The 20478-nt window shown below is 29.8% G+C and overlaps 2 protein-coding genes across 3 annotated transcripts in view; both read left to right on the forward strand.

The window, feature by feature from the left end:
* The first annotated feature begins 1846 nt into the window (after positions 1–1846).
* LOC145331228 (uncharacterized) overlaps positions 1847–20478 on the forward strand; it is a 34124-nt gene continuing 15492 nt past the window's right edge. The window contains exons 1-9 of the mRNA XM_080175844.1: positions 1847–2074; positions 2851–3011; positions 3352–3442; positions 3957–4130; positions 5303–5357; positions 5735–5860; positions 6990–7058; positions 7452–7559; positions 8926–9000. Coding sequence (XP_080031970.1) covers positions 2008–2074; positions 2851–3011; positions 3352–3442; positions 3957–4130; positions 5303–5357; positions 5735–5860; positions 6990–7058; positions 7452–7559; positions 8926–9000 — 926 coding nt within the window. The 5' untranslated portion in view covers positions 1847–2007. The remainder of the gene's footprint in view (positions 2075–2850; positions 3012–3351; positions 3443–3956; positions 4131–5302; positions 5358–5734; positions 5861–6989; positions 7059–7451; positions 7560–8925; positions 9001–20478) is intronic.
* Positions 15709–18322, forward strand: LOC145332122 (uncharacterized). 2 transcript variants are annotated; one of them, XM_080177067.1, is made up of 5 exons: positions 15709–16142; positions 16640–16698; positions 16910–17022; positions 17433–17492; positions 18074–18322. In XM_080177067.1, the coding sequence occupies exons 1-5, from the start codon at positions 16000–16002 to the stop codon at positions 18104–18106; spliced, it is 408 nt and encodes a 135-aa protein (XP_080033193.1). In that variant the 5' UTR covers positions 15709–15999; the 3' UTR covers positions 18107–18322. The 2 variants fall into 2 exon arrangements, with proteins under 2 accessions (XP_080033193.1, XP_080033191.1); XM_080177065.1 differs by lacking the exon at positions 18074–18322 and having other exon boundaries at positions 17433–17717.

The raw sequence follows: 20478 nt of genomic DNA on the forward strand, positions 1-20478 counted from the left end.
AAGATTGTTTTAACATGAAACACTGTGTATTGGACTTGTCAAATAGAAATAACATGTTTAATTAAACTGTGTTGATCACTCTATGTAAATATGATATTAGGCAGATTTGATATAAAACAGTGTGTCAATGATGATTAAGCAATGGATACTTTTATTAAATGTCGATAAAACTGTTAAAATTGCAAACTGGAATAATTGAACAGGATATTAAGTATAACAAATGAATAAAACATAAAATTGTAAGTCAAGTGACTAAATGACGTTGTAAGCTAGTGCAATTATTAATCTGTCTTTATAACTATCCTTAGATAAATCGTCATCATTTTAATTTATTTTATCTTCTATATATAAGAACAAAAGAGGTTATTTTTAAAATATAATTAGGACAACGAATCTTTTTCATTGTGTTTTCTTGTCTAGTTTGAACAAATAATTGTTATTTAAAAATAACTTATAATAAATATGAACGAGTGTTTGTGCAAAAAAATATCCATTCATTACTTTAGTCAGAAAAAATAATGCAAAGATAAAGAATTCTAGGCATTGATTAAACGAAGTAAAAACAATGAAATGAAAAACAAAATATTCAGATTTTAGTTTGATTTTTTTAAAATCTTAAATTCTAACTACAGATAAATTAGATTAAAGTATGATAATTATTCTATTTACATAATAAGAAAATCACCAATTTTTAACCACCACACCCCCCCCCCCTCCCTTCATTTGATTTTTTAAAAAGTATAGTTTGTTTTATATATTGCAGGTTATTTAGAGCACTCCAACTGTATAGTTAAATGATAAACTTTAATTTAAATTAATTAAGATGTTCATTATATTAACAGAAAAGAAAACTTTTGTAGAGCTATAATATGACAGGAATGAGATAATATAATAACTAAATGTTTATTCGGAGTAGGGTGAAGACTAACAGGACCAACAAAACAGGATCTGTCCTGTTTTATTTAATTTGTTGTAGTTTTAAAAGCTATTGATCCATCTCAACCCAAGACTACTTTATCAAACTAACATCTTTGTACAGGCCATATATATATTTCAATAACTAAGGTTATCATTCTCAATCGTCCTGTAAAGGAAAAAAACACAAATCAGTAAATAATACATACAAAAAGTCTATTTTTGAAGAATCTGAATAATTATTTAATTTGCTTGCCGTGGAAAACTTTCTACATGCATAATCATATATCATATCCTATAATATAAAGTAGTAAGGATTTTTGTCTGAAGCTAAAAATCTCAAGAATTATTGGTAAGAGTTGTTAAAACTTCTCAGGTGAGCTTTATAAATGTCTTGTTGTGGTTTAAGCCATTTTCCTGACCTCTTCAGCCGTCCTAGAAAAGCTAAGGGCAAAGCAACTAGTATAATACATTACAATAAAATTTACCTATTACTACTTTCTTAAGTTCCTTAGCCCTAAATTATCCGATTTTTTGGTAAAAATTTTTGAAACGTGTAAGTTTTTTCCTGATTATTACAGTGCAGTGGTTATTTTCTAGGGATTTTTTTTCTCTTCAAATTAGATAAATACTATTGTATATTTTTAACATAATACAAATTTATCCAGACAATTTAGGCAATAATTAGATAATCAATACTTAGAAAATAATAATTTTTTGTCTTAATAAACTGTTATCTAAAAATCAAATGTCTGATTATGGCTGCAATTGAGAGTAGTTGAGGTTTCAGCTCAGGACTTAGAGTGGCTGATTATTCCTGAAAGTGATCCAGCTTTCTCGAAGATGAATTGATAAATTCGGATTTGTATCCACTGTATTTGTATTACTGTGGATGACTGCGGGTAACTGAAACTTATTTGGTGGTCGAATAACCTCGTAACTTAGGGCGGATAAGAAAGGAGCGTGGCTGAAGGGTAGTAGAATTGAAATTTGGCGGCTCTGAAGTTTTGCTAAAAAATACAAATGTCTTTCTATGGCCAGTTTGTAAATATTATTCAATTATTATCTGTATGAACAGAACCCACAGATAAAATGGAAAGTGATTCCTTGCCAGTCAGTTCTACCAGAAACAGAGATACTTGGCGCTCCAGAAAACCAGGTACAACACTTAGTTTTTGTTGCAAAACTTTTCTATACATAGACTTTAACGTTCGTCAGTATCTCCTAGTTTATTTTAACACTTTTTTAAACAGATTTTTATATCGTTTATTTAAACTTAGAAACAATCTATCACTGATATTTTTCTTACAAAATTTTACAGCTTTATAAAGCTTCACTAACTTACGGATATGATCATCCTTTTATTTTGCATTATGGTTACCAAACAATATTTTTTAAAATTTATCTTTGTCATTATGTAGAAATTGAGGCTATTTAGTATAATTCCCAAATTCAATATGTGTCCTGTGGTGCTTTCCAACCAATAAATGACCCAACATTACCTAAAACAAGCATAAATTAAAACATGGGGGATGGGTTAGTCCATAATTTATTTCTCTTGGAGAGGTTTACACATTTCCCCCCAGCTTATACCAACAACGAAATTAATTCAGAGAAAACACGAAACCTAAACGTGATTTTCAGGTGTCGTTGGGGCGCAACACATAGTAGAATTAACGACCTTTTTATCTGCTCCCCAAATATTATTTTAGATTAATTTCGCTTGTTGGCTATACCTTATTTCTGACTTCCCCCTTCCACCCCTCACCCTAATAGTTGTAACCTACCCATGACCAATAGAAAGTTTCCCTGAACATTGTGGTATGATTGGATCCATAGCAGTATAGAAGATATTATGAAACATATGCACACATCTCGTTACTGCTCTATACATAAGTAGAAACAATAACGTGGTAAAGCACCAAATATTCTCAGGTGCCCCATCCAGTGATACTGAAACCGTAGAACTGTTACCCCATCAACATCTGGACACTGGAAGATATACAGTGCGACCCCCACCACCGCCAATACCAAGTGATGGGTATGACTGCCCCCTGTTACCTTCCCCGGGGACCATACCTCCGCCTGAAATTGTCTCAGGAACATAGATAACTATAGAAAATAAGTGCTACTTTAACTGATTCAAAGTGGAAAATTATGATTAATAAAAAGCTTGAAATGGCTTATATAAAGTAATTTTTAAATTAATTTTCTGCGTAATATGCAATAATAGATTTGTAATCAATAAAGAAAACAGTAACATTTGAAAACAAATTGTTGTTTTCATTGAAGGAAATGTTTTGGGCAGAGATGTAATTTCTTCAGGTGTTATATTGATATATATATCTTTTTTTATAAGCACAAAATTACCATTTGCTTTATTGGAATGAAAGGAAAGCTGTAATTGTAATTGAATAGTTATGGATGTTATGATTATCAGGGCCAATACCCACCTCTACATCCTCCCAAGGTACAAATACTCCTCCAGAAACACCGGGAAGGCCTCCACCACCCCCTGTTCCTATAGGTAATGTCTTAGTTCAACTTAAAATTTGTCTTTGATAAAAGATATGTATTTATTTGGGTTTGTAAATATGATATATCTTGTCCTTTTTTTGCTTATAATTTTAAAAAATAATTCAAAGCTCTTAAAATGAAAGTCTATGGATAGCAATGAACGTCTCACTTTGATTCCATCAAAAATTTAATAGCTTTAAGCCTATACTTTTTATGATACAAGCGGGTACGCCCTAAGCATCTAGATGCTCTGTATTCAAAGAACAGAGTAGGGCTATAAAAATAACTTAAACCCAAGAATTAAATCTGAAAATGAAATAGCCCACTATTTATAAATATTATTTTATAAATAAGGATACCTATTGTAAAAAGTAGTAAGATCTTTTAGTCTGTAGCTTAAGATTTCGACAACTACTAAACTGTTTGAGTTCTTCATTGTTGAGAATTTTCACAAGTATTAAGTCTTGGGATTGTTTAGGATACTTCAGAAAATCTTTGCCGGTAAAAAAAAGAACCACTTTCAGGACATTGCAGCAGGCTGCAGGATCCAAGTTGTGGCAGCTTCCAGCTCCAATTAGTGCCTCCAACTTCCACCCAACACAACTCACCAAGTGTACAAAATAAGATATTACCCAAGAAACCTTGCGCTATCAGGAAATTATTATTTCATTCCATTTTTTTACAGTTGGCTACTGCAGGTAGTCGCTAATCAGCCAATTCCTTCAAAAAGTATATTCTAATGATGATTGATTACTATTTTCTTTGTCAAACAGTTGCTTGATTCTTTCTTTTTAATAAAGGTTTACAAATTTTGCAATCACAATATTTTCATTCTTGATGACTTTCTAAATTTAATATCCTCTAAGAATGATATAATCTATGATATATAGAAATTTGCTAAATAGAACAACTCTTGTTATTGTGTTAGTATCCCTAGTACTAGGCAGGTAAAATCAACAATCAAAGAAATAAATAATGATCAAAATAAAGAACAATATGAATTTTACTGATGAATGCCTTAAGAGCAAATATTTTTTTAATTTCCATGTCGATCATATGTCAGCCACGACCATTATTAAAGCTTAAATGTTTAAAATATAATATTTTATGTAAAACATAATGTAAATAGTTTAAGTAGCTTTGTTCCTAAAAGAATATATAAATATCATTTACTATATTACAGTACAACCAATCAATTAATAGTTAACAAATTATACTCAAAACAAGGAAAACAAAATCCAAAAGTAAAAAGCTCAAAAAATTATGGATGGAATTACGGACAAAGTGAATTAAAAGGGAAATGTGTAATGATTATAAATAAAAAATAAAAAAAATAGACAAAAATCCTGAAACATTTCACATATAATTTTATATGTATATTTTGATATTTATATTGTTCAAACATTTTGTATTAATACGGATTGACAGAAGTACAAAGACGTTATTATATAGTAGCTTCGATACTAAAAATCAATCTGAATTTGCCAAACTTTATTCATCAAATTAAAGTTTGATAATTAAGCTTAGAAACTAATTATCTTTAATCTATTTTGAAATATACTGTTTACTTTGTAAATTAATACGTGACAAGGACATTCATGTTTATAAGTTGCTCAGCAAAGATAAGCAAAAACCAATTATAGTAATATGCTAATCTAATAAAGAAAATTCCGCTGTTTCAATTAAAGTTAGTTGGTCTCAGCCCCTGCATCGGATCGATGCTTGTATAAGCCATCTATTAAGACTCTTCCGCGCGGTATAGATAAAAGAGCTGCTACTCTAAGCTGTACTTTATCCTAATCTTTCCTCCACTATAGTCTAAGCCGCCGCCAATATTTTGATTGTTGATTGATTGATTGATTTGTGTCAGGTGAACTTGTTGGAATTGTTTTTCTTATTCAAGATAAATTTAACAAAAATCATAGGTAAAGTTTTTTCGTAAAGCTACTCAATAATAAGCAGTATTTTTTATCATTTTGTAAATAAACACTATATCTTTTTAACTAGCTCTTTTACTAAACTTAATATTTATTTTTATTTTACTTTTTCATTTCAATCACAAAAAGACAACCTAACGGCACCCCGAAAATGATAGAGTTGCCGTGTTAAATTATAAGGAAATTGAAAGAAAAAACAAATTGATTTCTAGGGAATAGAAACATTTAAAATTAATCAAAGTTAAATTGATTTTCTGGCATTATTGAATTCTGAACTATGTTAAATAGTATAATAGTACTTTAAAGAACATTAGATTAAAAGATTCATTGACAAATCATTTTTGATATAATATTAATAAATTTAGTCCAAAAGGGTCCGAGTCAAGTATTGGTGATTCTGTGAGCCTGCCAGAGAACTATCAACCATTTTCAGAGTTTGCTCTTCAGCCAAGATGTTTTTCTATGTGTGAGTCACCTGATATATTCTACAGGTAAAGTCAAAAACTCAAATCCTATCAATCACTGAAAGATCACAAATCTGCAGGCAATGATATTCGAAACGGCAGCTGCTGTTTAGTGACCTATCAAAAGTAATCCGTAGCTGTTATTCTAACTCCCTGAATGAAAGTTCTAAACTTAGATTAAAAATTCAGCCGTAGCAACTACTTTTTTAGCCATTCACCCTAAAGATAACCTTCTTCTTTTGTTTTATGACATAACCTGGAAATAATGTTAACTTGCCTTAGATACAAATTAACTGAATGTTTCTTCTCATATTATTTTTTTAACAGCCCGTTAGTTTTTGATGCCATTATGAACAAAAATAGTAAGATCTTTAATTTGACACCTTACTTTTTAAATTCTGTTGAGTAATTATTGAAAAAGTCTATTCTTTTTTAACCCAGGAGAATAAAAACTATGAACTTAAATATATCATTACAAAGGCATAAGAAATAGGTGTTTATATATATTTTTAGAATGAGAAAAATATTACAAATCCATTCTAAGCAAAATTGAAAATAAAAATTTAAAAAATAGTAAATAAACTACAATAAAAGAAATTATATGAAAATATTATACATCTTAAATCCATATTTTGAGAGTGAAAATGGGAAAGGGGTAAAGAGGGGGTTAAAGTAAGTGTTGCCTGTTTAATATAATATATTGGCCATTTTTTTTATTTAAATTTTTTTACTTTTTTTCAATTTTGCTTACAATTGATTCGTAATATTTTTCTGATTCTAAAGGTATAAATGGATCCACATTTTTTATGCCTATGTTAGGATATATTTATGTTCAAAGTTTTGATTAAACCGAGGTTTTAAACAATCGATTTTTTCAATAATTACCTGACAGAATTTTAAAAATAAGGTGTCAAATTAAAGATCTTACCATTTTTGTTCATAATGGCAATTTTCTTCTTTTTTTTTGTGCGTTTTAGTACCTTAAAACCGACTTAATTATTTTTTTTAAACTTAAATTACTTAAGAAATAAGAGGCCTACAAAAAAAAACGATTACATATCTAAATTCTATGGAAAATTTTATATCTACTACTTACTAAATACACCGACTAGCTATTTAAAATAAAAATTTAAAAAGTTAAGACACCTTCTTTCAGGGATGACAAACTGATCAAAACTGTGGTAACTTATTCAAATACTGAGTCTCAAAGATATAAGCCTGTAAGGTAACCTTAAGAATTTCAGGATAATATTGGTAATCACTGAGCCTATTTTGGCTTCACCGAATATATATGTAATAACTGGTCCTGTAGTGTGTTTAAGCTATTAGGAGTGTGACATCCAACAACGCAAAAAGAGAAAAAATTACCACCCATTTTTTTTTAAACGTCAAGCTCCATTAAAAGAAAAAATATCTATTTACGCTTAGTAAAAATTTATAATGATTTTTCAAGTGTTTAATTGTTGGTTTCAGTTTTCACAGTTTGCCATTAATTGTGCCAAAGAGTAACTTAAATAGAGAATTTTTTGATGATATCTCTAAAGCTTAAAAAATATCTATTTAAGATCTCTTGTGGCGAACCTCTTAGTACTAAATTAAGCACATTGTATATTTTTAGGCATTATATGTTCCTTTTTCCTGACCCTCCAAAATATTTAAATTCATCAGTTGGTTCTGCTCTCTTCTTGACCCCGCACATTAAAAAAGGACACCTAGAAAAAGCCAGGTAAGTTAAAAAAAAAGTGTAACTACTGCATAACTAGTTTATGTTTGCAAGACTATCCCTCGGCGCATCAATAAAAGATTTTTTTTCTGCTTCTCGTTTATTTGCAGATTTCGAAAATTTACTTCCATAAACTGCATACAAATTATCAAAGAATTTATTGACAATGTTTTTTTTAGTTTGATTTACATGTGCTAAAATCATTTTTGCTCTCATATTTTAATCTAAAAATTATGTGCTTGTTGTAATCGCAATACTCTTATAAACATAATTGCAAAGCTACTCTATAATTGCTTGTGTCTGTCTGTCTGTACATATTTATACAAGCTCTAAATATTTATGATTGTTAGAATACTATAAAATGATGTTTTAAGTTTAGTAATTATACATCGGCAAGAGTTGATTTTATAAGGATATCTGGTCTCTGTCGGTCGTGGTGTCCGGTCAAAGTCGGTTAGGTAGCACAAAATTAGAAAAAAATTCTAAATAAGTCTTAATTTCTACATTATGACTTTTATGTATAAGGTAGAGACCTAAAATTTTTTTTGGTGAATACTTAGATATCAATGAACATCTGAGAAAAGTAGTGTTATGACCAATTGACCGTTTGACCGCTCCCTGACCGATTTTATTGCCGATTTTTTGTCCATCTTTTACTATTGACATATATCATGAATATCGTGGTTTCTATCACAGTTAGAGACCTATAATTTTTTTGTTAAATCCTTGAGCAATAATGAAAAGTAATGTCATGACCGTTTAACCACTCCTTGACCGATTTTTGACCGATTTTCTATTTCCTACCTGTAATTTTGCCGTTTGTAAGCTGCCAGCTGCCGAATTTCAAAACAGCTCTAGACCAGCCAAATTTTTTATCTAGTTTTTTATTGTGACAAGAAACAGATAAAAATATTAATTGGCGCCTCCAACCGCTGTTTTACCGCCGTAACCGCCGAAAATAGCGGTTTCCGTAATTTGCCGTTTTTCGGCGATGGTAAGAAAAAGTAATTTTTTGTTATGAAAATAAAAGTTTGTCCTAAAATTTGGTTATCCTAGCTTAAAAATTGGCCGCTCTACAGCTGTTTTGAAATTTAGCTGATAGCCGCTATAAAGCGGTTAAGGAGCGGTCTGACCGCTATGACTAGAAAGAGTAATTTTCTCTAAAAGTACACTTGAACCACCAGAAAAAAAAATTACGTCTCTATCTGTAACAGGAGCCGAGATAGAGGTGGGGCTAAATTAGCCCCCCCCCCCCTCCCGATCTATTAAGGTAGGAATTGGGTCCCGATCTGTAAGGGTTAACTTCTTGGTAGGTCGTGTTTTGCTTACAATTTAAAACGGATTCCCTACTAATCGTCCTTGTGTTTAGGTCACTGGCAGAAGTAACCAATCTTGAATGTTTTGACACTATGAAATCCTTTAGTGGTTATATAACAGTACACCAAGGAAATTATTTTAAACCAAAATTTTATTATTTTTAGTAACCAAGTTAATTTAAAGTGTGAAAAACTGTAGTTATTGAGGAGTTAACCTTTTAATGATTTATTAATGATTAAAATCAGGTATATAGATAAATACTCTTACCGATTAAATGAAGCAATCGTTTATCCTAATCAAAATATTGAAGTATTATTGAATGTCTTTTGACAAAGGAGACTTATGCAATTTGTTCATTTTATCGGCAAATTATAAATTCAAAAATTCAAATCTGTATTATGAAATATTATTATAAATAACTTAAATTTGTGTATATCAAATTTTTCAAAAAAAATATTGTACATTGTGTATTATTTACAAAATTATTAGCATTTAATAAAATAATAAAAGCAAATAATTCAAATATCTTAAATAATAATAAATTTGTTGTGAAAAAAAAAATTTCTTAAAAATCAAAGATTTTATAAAATCACCCTTTAAACCATACTTACATTGGGAATTCATTAATTTAAGGCTCAAAACTTTGCAAAAAAAAATTATCTTTATTATATCCTTATATAAAAGTAATACATGCCGTTTTTGTATATGTCTGTGTGAAGGATCCTGCTAACTAATTTGGAGAAGTGTAACTTCACCCTACCAAGAAAATATGCCCCCCCCCCCCCCCCACACTACAAGAAATATTATTTTTCTAAACTAAAATTGAAAATGTATGGTTGACTTACCTTCCCCCCCTCAATCCTCCAAGTGCCTCCTGGGGCTTCTAGTATATATATTAAAACTTTTCTTTCCCTACTTTGTATAATTGTATATAAAGTGTGTTACCTTTTTATTTGTTTTATTATTATTTGGCCACAACTTGGTCAAAAATACTCACAAATCAGACCTTTTTCGACCGAAGATACTCAAATGGTTCCTTTGATATGTTTTCTCCCAATTCTAATAAAACGTGCCAAGTTTCAGAACAAGAAGAGAATACCAACCAAGTTGAAGCCAATCTCCAACTCATATGACAAAGCATAAACTTAGCTACCAAACCGAATAAGTTAAACGCAATATTGTCAAAATTTACAACATTTAGCTGGTTAGGCTAAATTGATTCAAGTGATAGATGTGATAAACAATTCAACTTTGCCAAAGAAAAAGCAGTTCAATTCAATACTTTAAACTTAGATTAAAATTATGTTATGAAGTACTTATAAGCTGTAATTTGTGAGAATATTAAATAAAGCTAGATTTTCCAAGAATAAATAAATAAAGATTTATCCAATGCTTAATTAAACTCTAGCAAGCTACCAGATGTATTTAGCTTTTCTTATAACAATAGAAACTCAGAGTAAACTGCATAGCCGGCTTATACAAGTACAACTTGATGCGCTACCGTACCCTTACTCCTAGAATCCAAGCTATTAAGCTACAGAGCTGTACTAATCAGTGTCCCAAAATCTAATTTAGCATGTATTATACAACTTAATATTTCTTATCAAGCATCCTTAAAGAGAGGTACAACTATAGAGGTTCCCATGTTCCGGTATGCTCCAGGGCCTCTGGAGTGTCAACCGGTGCGAGTGTCCCCCTAGGGCCGCGACCAATGGCCACAAATATACTAGCATTCTCTAGGGCCTCTAGAGTGTCATCTAGTTGCAATTGCTTGTACACAAGGTTCTCAATTGCATTTGTGTCGTGCGTTTCAGTCCCTAAAGCTCCAAACGCCTACAGATAGCTGTCCTTTAATCTCTAGTAATTTTACAAGACTTAAAATATTTGTATCTACTATATATGTAATTGCTAACCACGTTGATTCCTAACCCTCAACTAAGAATGATTCTATTTTTGCACTTGAATAATTCCTAATCAAGTTGGAGGAAAGAACTCCACTCTTTACTAACGTTTTCCAAAGGTACTAGGGCTTTCTAACAAGCTTTGATATTAGCAACTACTTTGAATTTCTAAATAAAAGAAATCATCAAAGTATTTTTGAAGTTACTTTATATTTAGACAATATAGTAGCAAAAGTCCTTTAATAAGTTGTACATGTAGACTATCATAACCTAATGAATATCAACTATATACATAACCACTAATCACGCTATTCCCTCCGCAGGAATAACTCCGCTCTTTACTAACCGCTTCCAAAGGTACTAGGGCTTTCTAACAAGCTTTAAATTAGTAATTATTTTGCTTTCTAAGAAAAAGTCTATTAGATAAAGAATATTTAAATAATAAACATTTACCAAGATAATATAGAGGCAAAGGTCCTTTAGTAAGTTATGATATGCTTATAAGTTAAGTTTTTAAATTAGTTTTACTTTTACTCTTAAACTGCTTAAGTAATGGCAAAATTAATACAAAGACCTAAGTGTTGTAAACACTTCCACGCGAAGATCTCCCATTATTTATTAACTTTTGTGCAATAAAGAATTGTTGTCTCACAACTTCAAGTTCAAATTATTCAATATATACCAAAGTGAAAAATGTACTAAGTGTTTATTGTTTATACTTTATTGTTGATTAAATGTGAGTATCATAGTTTAGTATTGTATTCTAACATAAGTATAATAATGTTTTTTAAGTTATTTTCAATTATTTTATATAAGGTTAAATATGTTTTATGACAGTTAAAACATATCTTTGGATTTGCAAAGTGTAAACCATAAGTTCTTAATAAGAAAGTAAACTTTAAACTTATAATATTTGATTCTTTAAGATTTTCTTTACACTTGACATGTAATTGTTTGTTATCCAAATACTTTGAAAAATAATCATCAAACTTCATTATGTTTTGTAAATTTACAAGTCCAAAGATATAATAGTTAAACTTAGATAAATTTGCTAAAGATAGTTTTTTTTAAAGCAGCATAAGTATATGATTTTTCAGAACTTAGCCTATTTCTCTAGTTTTGAGTTTCATTTGATTTTTACAAGTCCCAACAGGGAACTTGTAAAATTTCTATAAATCTCAATAAGAGTAAAACAGAAATTAAGATAAATGAAAAATTGATACACATAAAAATAAACACCATCCTTATAAAAACTAACAGAATGGTTAAGAAAAGAGATAGTATACAGATAAACACATTAGATAGGTTAAACATTAAGAGATACAGAGGTTAAATAAAAGATTACGAGTGAATGAGTGTGCAAGGCTCATTGAGAACCAAATACTTTGCTGCTCTATTTATACTGAGATCTTAGAATGTTCTAGAATTTAGTTAATGGCATAATCTGATGCAATCCTAGCTTTTTGTGCAATAAAAAGTATAACAAAAACTTCTACATCAGTTTTTGTCATATAATAAAGAAGATTCTGGAAACTTACACATGATGCAATATTAGCTGTTTATGTCATAATAAAACTTCTACATCAGTTTTTGTCATATAATAAAGAAGATTCTAGAAACTTACACATGATGCAATATTAGCTTTTTATGTATGACAAAAACTTATTCATTGGTTTTTGCTTGTATAATTAAAGTGTTTCTAAGAACATTCTAGTATCTATATACAATTACATAATACAAAATAATGATGAAATTATTGAATCACAGTAAATAACTATACTCTTGTTTCCTACAAAAAGTCTAGAATATTCTAGATATAAAACACAATTATATAACTTTGAATTGTTGTGCAATCCTAGTTTTTGCTCTTGTAAAATTGTAGCAAAAACTGCACTTTCTGTGGGAAACTCAAAATATACTAATACTTGGTTTTTTTTTTATGTATTTTAAAACTACAATTCTTTTTATGTTTTTTTTTATTTTTAGAACTTTTTTATTTAGTTTACTGGACATTAGTCAAATTGATTTTTTTTTGTATATTTTTTAATAAAAAGTAAATCATCCTTCCCTCTCTGCATAAAAAACAAAAAAAATTTTCAATTGACGAGGGTGAAATCATTTTGTCTATGTTTCAAAACAAGGGTAAAAATTAGAGCAGGAGTCAGTCTCAGGATACTTCCACTTGGAAGAGAGACAAAAAGTAAGTTGAATCCTGAGTCACTGAACAAATTTCTGATATTGACCAGAGATAAATCCAGAAACCTATCAACGTTCATTTTTCCCTCCCCTGAGAATTTAGCTCTAATCTTTGAGCGAATCTCGTCCCTTGTATGCGGCATCCAAAAAATGTCCTCAGGGAAATACCCATACAATTTGAGACACTGGGCACTCATGTACCCAGAGTCCACGAGATATAGCTCTTCCCCTTGACTAAGAAGCACATTCAGGTCTCTAGGATTGTCCACTGGTACAATCCCATAGACCTTATCCACGAAGGTACATGAGTCAAGAATTTCCTGATCCTGTGCTCCAAGGCAAATATATTGGGAGCTGGGTATTGTTGTAGGACAACCATACACTTGGATCAGGTTTGTCTTAGTCTCATACAACTTCTGGTAATAACTGCTTCTATAGTGCTGTCTAATTACTAATTGATTACTTTCACTATCTTTAGTACTGGCATTAAAGAAACAATAATGGGGTGGGGGTGGTTGAGCAAAGAGATGGATATACTTCTTAGTCATGCTTTGTAATGCTGGCCTAAACCCCCCGCTACTTATGCTTGCCTGTTGAACTCTATGGATTCCCCAAGTTTCCCTAAACCTACTGAGAAGATTGAGTTCAACATTATTCTCATCAATTCTGAGCATGCAAGGAAGTATAGCTGCTCTTTTTTCAACAGCCCCTGTGAGTACAGCAATTTTATCGTAGTAGAGATTGTGTTTGAACAATGTTTCACTATCTATGTCTGTCAACTTATAATTAAATTTTTGTGTACAAGCTAAATAGGGTGATAGAGCATAACTTGGTTTAAAAATCAATGACGTGTTTGTAATTTCTGACAGTGTTGACTTCTCAGAAAAGGGGAGTGAGAAGTAAAAAGGTGAGTAAAGAGCCCGCCTATTCTGAATCTTTCTTTCAAGAAGATTTTTCTCTGCTGGGATGGAAAAAGACGTATTACAGTGATCGCCGATGAGGACAGGGAAGCTTTTTCTAATCAATCTTGGACTATCAAACCCCTCTAAAATTTCGAAGTCGTCGAAATCTTCAGCTACCTCATACGAATTTTCACTAACCTCCTTGTTCTCTGACTCTCCCTGACCATTCTCCTTGTTGACAACATGATGGCCGTTTGTTGTTGCAGGTGTACAGACCTCCATGTCTTCAGTTACATCTGAGGCTTCAACAGCTGCTCCATCCTCTGTATTCTCACCAACCTCATCAGCTTCTTTGCTTTCAGTAGGGTCACCCTTATCCTCAGCAACCACTTTAGAATCTGATGTAGCAACGCTGTCTTCTCCGTTGCCAACGCCCACAACTTCGCCTCCATCATCAAGAGTGGTCTCATCTCCGTCCACCACGATGATAACTTCAGGTTCCGGTCTCTCAATTATCTCTATGTCTACCTCCACCTCCTCCTCTCTCCGGGTCTTGGAGGCAGATTCTGAGGAACTTTCTGAGCCTGAAATTCGAAAAAATTTTAGGACCCAAGAAGTGGTTTCAACTCCTTTTAAAGAAGTGAAATTGGATCCTCTAACCACTTATCTACCAAAAGTTCCTACCACTAAAATACCTTCTCCTAAACTCAGTGGTAAAGTTACAAATAAGCGAAAACTTAAATCTGGTTCTCAAACCCAGGTTGGAAACTTTTCTACAAAAACTTATAGTTTACCAAATATTCCCAGTTTTACCCCAAAACCGAGTCCTGCCTATAACAAATCTATCCACCGTGATTATGGTTTGGCTGCCAAGAATTCCTATCAGTCAATTTATGAAATAATCAGCAGGTAAATTTTAAAAGAAAAAAAATTGTTTACCTATCATTTTTAATAAAATGTATTTTTTTTATAGCCCAGGTTATTTCTCCATTTTGGTTATTGGTGGTACAATTCTAGTGGCCCTATTTCTTATCCTAATATTACTTGCTTTGCTTGCATTGGGTAAGATTTTATTTTATGCTATTTTATGAAATTAATTTGCAGACTTTTTTATTGGGTGCGAACGATTTTATAGTCTGTTAGTCTATATAGATTATATATATTTATGATACTATTATCAAAAAGATCAAATTTCAATTTTTAAAATGGCCAACATTGATAGCGTGTGTCCAAAAAATTGTGAGAATAAGATAAAAATTAAAATTAAACCAATAGATATTATTTTTAGACTTTAATTTGGTTTATTTTGCTTTTGTTATATTTTCTTTTACTTTAATTAAATTTCCTTATTCATAATGTCGTCTTCGTGTATAGGTTTCGCGATTTTCATTTTTCAAACTTCATAATTATCAGCGGCATTCTTAATTTCTATTGCGTATTTACTAGAACGGTTAAATTTAAAAGAAAAACTTATTATTTTTGTTGTTAATTGATTTTTTATTCGTAGGTCAAAAGTGTACTAAAAAGATTAAACGGCGTTCCCAGCAGAGTCAAACGGCTAACTCAAGAGTTCATCGTGCTACCCAGAAAAACCTTGATCCTACCAAATATTTTAATACTACTAATTTTGGCCCCAATTTGTCAACTATCCCTCCTGACTCTGTTGTGAATAATCTGCAAAAATCTTTTTCAATTTAAAGTTTACTTAGTGTTTCCTATTGTTCTTGAGATAAACTAAGTTCATACTTTCTATTACAGTTTAGAATTTTCATCTCTTGTGTAACTGAAAAGTACCAACTGCTAATAAGTTTTTTTTACAGTAGTATCAACAAAACAATTAAGCCCTGTAAGAACTATAAAAAAATTGCCAACCTATGTTTTAACAAGGCGAATCCCCCTATTATACAGTTGTACATTATCCCAAAAAAAATGTTCTTTAAACACTATTATCTCTCTACTAATATTATCAATGCTTAAACTAATAAACACAAACATCAGTATGGATTATGCTTACCTATATATCTTTACTAATAATGTCAATAGATAAATTAATACCTATAATTATTGAGTTTAGATTTACTTACCTATTACTATAAAAAATTTTAATTTCAGATTTTTTTTACAACAATGAGTATCCCGGATGGAAGTTCCCAGATTATCTTAAATAAAATTAAAACAATTCTCAATTCCCTTCTGCAAGAAGAACGCGATGAGGCTACGACCGATAAGTTATTTCTTGGTGCTGTTGCCCTTGGACTTTTGGCTCTCGGGTAAGTTTATTATTTTATTCTCCCCCTCTATTTCATTACTAGAACCAAATCCCCTTTCTCCTCTTTCCTCTCTTAAATATTTTAATTCTGACATTTGCTTATTTGCATTTTCAGCCCCAAAACTGCGTATGGTTAATATTTTTGGATAGCAGCTTTTTAGAAATATCATTTGACCTATTTTTTCACCCTTTTGGATGACATATGTTTTCCCTGATAAGTTATGAAGTATGAAATAAACATTACCCAAATAATCAGGATCTATGATCCCACCAGTGCATATTATATTTTTTAAACTTAAACTTGATCTCTCCCTAAGCATAGTAAAATGACTTTCGGGTGCTTTAATCTGGAAACGCAAATCTATCTTGACGCAATTTCTTGGTAAAATCTTTATGAGTCCAGGACTATAAAAGTCCAGGCCTACAGATAGCTTTGTAGCCCGGGTAGGCTTTTTGATACTAGCATCCGAAGTAATTATAGCTGTCATTTTTTTTTAGAACGGCGGCGGTATTGAGGTTATGTTTTAAGAAGAGAAGACAAAATATTTCCCAACCAGGTAAAGTTTTTTTTATCTCCTTTCTAATATGTTAATGACAATTATAAAAAATATGAGTATAGTAGTATAGATTATAATTAGATTTTTATTTAGTTTATGGTATTGACAGCTGTTTAAAACCCAATATTCGCTATAAGTGATGTTACAGGGATGTAAATATTCTTTAATAATCATTTAATATAGTTTAGTTAAAAGTCTTTTTATATTTTAGATCCCGAACGAGATGAGAGCCAAGAACTAGAGTTGCGTCACCATCACCAACAACCCCCTCGGACAAATCAGGCGATTGAAATGATGCCCCAACCCCCTGAGATAAATCTAGAGGTATATCAAATAAGGCTTTTATATCTTCTGAAAGAAATTATTATTTTTACTTTCATAAAAGTCATTCTAAACTTAAATAAACTTTGATATACAGTAGGCTATTTTTTTTTTATTCGATTGCATAGAATCCCTGCTAATTATTTATAGGTGTATTAAACTAATTATTAGCTACCTAATTCATTAAGTTTTACTTCGCTTCTGTAACTTTAATATACTAAAATTTTATACTAGGTTTTTGGTAATTTAAACTTCTTTAATTCAAATGATTTAATTTACTTCCTTCTAATTTACTTTAAACTCCTCAAATCTTAAGTACCCTTTCTATAATATATACTGACTTTTTTTCTGATCATATATACTTTCAGATATTAAAACATAAATTCCTACCTAATAAAAATTTTTATTTATAGGCTCGTCTATCTGCGGAACTGGGACAGTCAAGAAACCCTTTCTTGCTGCCCGTGAATAGAGTAAGAAAAGTTTTCCTTATAAAACAAATCTTAACTACAGTACCTAGCTTACTATATGTGTAATTACAAATTTTATAAAAGTTTTACAGTATTTTAAAATTAAACTTTTCACCTATTATTTTCTAACAAATTATTTGGTAAAGCTAGTATTGTTTTTAAGTTTTTAAAGTTTTTCATTAAAGTTTTAACTACGCTAAGAAGCATTGCCCTCTGTACTTGCTTAGCTAAACGCATATTAACTTCAATGTATTCAAAAAATGTTGATGACTTATTTAAATCATCAGTTTGCTTATTCTTTCTAATGCAATGTTTACTTTTTTCCTTATTCTTTAAGTTACTAATTTTCTGCATTAATCTTAATCGGGTTTGTTGAATAAGCCATAATAAAACTTCTTCCATGAGTCGTAAATCTATATTGGAAGCTCTAACTATAACTTCATCCCTGCCCCTTGAATTAGAGGAGTTATTTCTAACTATAAGTTTATAGTTCTTTAGTTTGCACATCTTAAAGTTTTTTTTACTAAAAAAATTATTTCCTTATTACAATAAATGAATGCTAATCAATTTTAATTTTGTTTCAGATGGTTCCAAACCCCAACATACATAACTGGTAAAAACTGCTTTCGGACCCACCTTTTCGGACTTTCAACTTTTGGACTCAATCTGTGATGAAAATTGTGATATACAAATTCAAAATTCTTTAAATTTCAATATACATAACTGGTAAAAAAAACTCTGCTTTCGGACTTTTTTTTATTCGGACTTTCAACTTTTGGACTTAATCTGTGATAAAAATTGTGATAAAAATATACAAATTCAAAATTCTCTAAATTTCACCACCAAAAATCTCATAAAATTAGTGAAAAAAAATTTCTTAAATCAAAAGAAATTCTTCATAAATTGTAACTACTCTAAATTTCACCACCAAAAATCTCATAAAATTAGTGAAAAAAAAAGTTTTTTAAATCAAAAGAAATTCTTCATAAATTGTAACTAAACATTTCGGTTTAAAGTTTCTGGCTTAAGTGATAAATATTATTTTTTTTAACTACCTCAATAATTCAAACATAATAAACTACCTCGTGTCTTTTCGTGATATTAAGTAAACTAAGATCTCAAAGTTTAAATACCTATTATTCTATTTTCTTATATAATTTGGCATGTATAATAAAGATTTCAAAATTTCAAAATTCCTCCATCAAATTCTTATAAAAACAGTGATAAAATTATAAACTAATTCAATTACTATGTAATTTATGAATAATGTTTTGTTTTAAAGTTTTTGGCCTAAATAATAACTATATTTTTTTTCTACCTCAGAAAATTCAATTTTGATAAACTACCTTATATATTCTTTACTCAAATTTATACTTTAAAAATTGTAAATAACCTTTTGTTTTAAACTTAAACTAAATCTTTCAAAAATTTGTAAATAATATTCAAACTTAACTTAAGTACAGTGTTGTTTTTAAAACGTGATTCTTCTTAACAAATATTTAACCTCCTCAGTGGTAAAAACTTATTATTTTTTTTAAATTAACGCAAAACTTATAACTAAATGTTTCGGTTCAAGCTTTCGATATAAATTTTAAGTTCCTTTTAAATTTAAAATTCCAATCATACAAAAAATGTTAATTATGTAATAATCTTTTAATATACATTTTGTTTATAGGAAAAGTCTTAGTCTAGATAATTAAAGAATTAAGTTAAACCTGCTAATTGGATAAATATGTTTATAAAATCTTGCTTCTTGATAAAATTTTCCCGCTATAATTATTCAAAATCTTTTTTCTGTACTTCAATTCTATTTTAATTACCTTTTTATATCCTAATATATCTTAACCTAATCTTAATCTAACAAACTCAATATATAAAGTCTTATTTCAATAAACTTAATTAAACTTTCTTTTGGGGAGGCATTTAAGTTCAAACTAATATTTCTCTTACACTAGAATTCAGTTTTTAAAGTATTGTCCTCTCTCTTTCTTGTAGCATTTGTTAAGATCTTTACAACCTAGGTGTATTCAATCTTAAGTAGGTGTAGATATTCTACTACAGCTAATCAATTTAATGATTATTATATAGTTGATTTTCATTTTCGAGATATGTGAACAATTTTATTTAACTAAAGGTCTTTACAACCTGGTGTATTTAACCTATAGATAATGTCATTCTTTTTGTTAGGTATTCTTTTTGCCATTTTTAGAGGGAATATACTTGGGTTCCAAAATTGTACTGCTTAAAGAAACACTAGAATTTATACTTTCATTGCCTCAACATATAAGAGTCTAATTAAGATGCTTAAAGGTCCTCTATATATATCTATTTATTTAAAGTTTAAATTTTACTTTAATAATTACTTAGATAAATTTTTTTTATGTTTTCAACTAAAACTCAACAGTTATTATATTTGGAAATAAAAAACTGGCTTTGTTAAATTTAAATGAAATAAACTTTCCTATATTGCTCTTTAATTTGTTGAAGATCATAGGGAATATTACATTAAAATATTTTTCTAATTTTACTTAGGAATCTACAATTTCAAACGTAAATCTAAAATCTTTTAATTAGGAGAAAAAATTAAAGGAATTTTAATAGTCTTTCAAAAATTTTCACTATGCAAAAATTATGATAAAACTCAAGGCAATAGTTCTATACTTTTGTATTACATATATCTAGTTCTAGACTCCTTCCTAAAACATAAAATCCTATCTAATGTAAGCTATATACTCTATCTTATAAAATTTATTGAAAATTCAAATGATATTATAAAATTAAGCCTACCAGAAAATCTCTTCATTCTTTAATCACTTAAAGTTTTATGTTTCACCGACAAAAGTTAGTTCTAAACATAACTGCTTAAATAATTTTTCCGCCTTATATATTAAAACCAAAATATGATTGAAACAAAGAAAAGTTTTTATTTGTAGTTTCTCTTTAATCGAGCCCGGTCTTTAAAATTCTATTACAATGTTGAAAACACATA

Source organism: Acartia tonsa, chromosome 11, assembly GCF_053477335.1.
Source record: "Acartia tonsa isolate MP-2025a chromosome 11, ASM5347733v1, whole genome shotgun sequence".
In the NCBI taxonomy this organism is placed as follows: domain Eukaryota; kingdom Metazoa; phylum Arthropoda; class Copepoda; order Calanoida; family Acartiidae; genus Acartia; species Acartia tonsa.

What these genes read in the sequence shown, in the direction of transcription:
- LOC145332122 (XM_080177065.1), top strand. Translation starts at nt 16,000, where the DNA reads ATGAGTATCCCGGATGGAAGTTCCCAGATTATCTTAAATAAAATTAAA. An exon ending in ACAAAATATTTCCCAACCAG is followed by an intron (nt 16,699 to 16,909) that starts GTAAAGTTTTTT and finishes TTTATATTTTAG; the next exon opens with ATCCCGAACGAGATGAGAGC. An exon ending in CCCCTGAGATAAATCTAGAG is followed by an intron (nt 17,023 to 17,432) that starts GTATATCAAATA and finishes TTTTATTTATAG; the next exon opens with GCTCGTCTATCTGCGGAACT.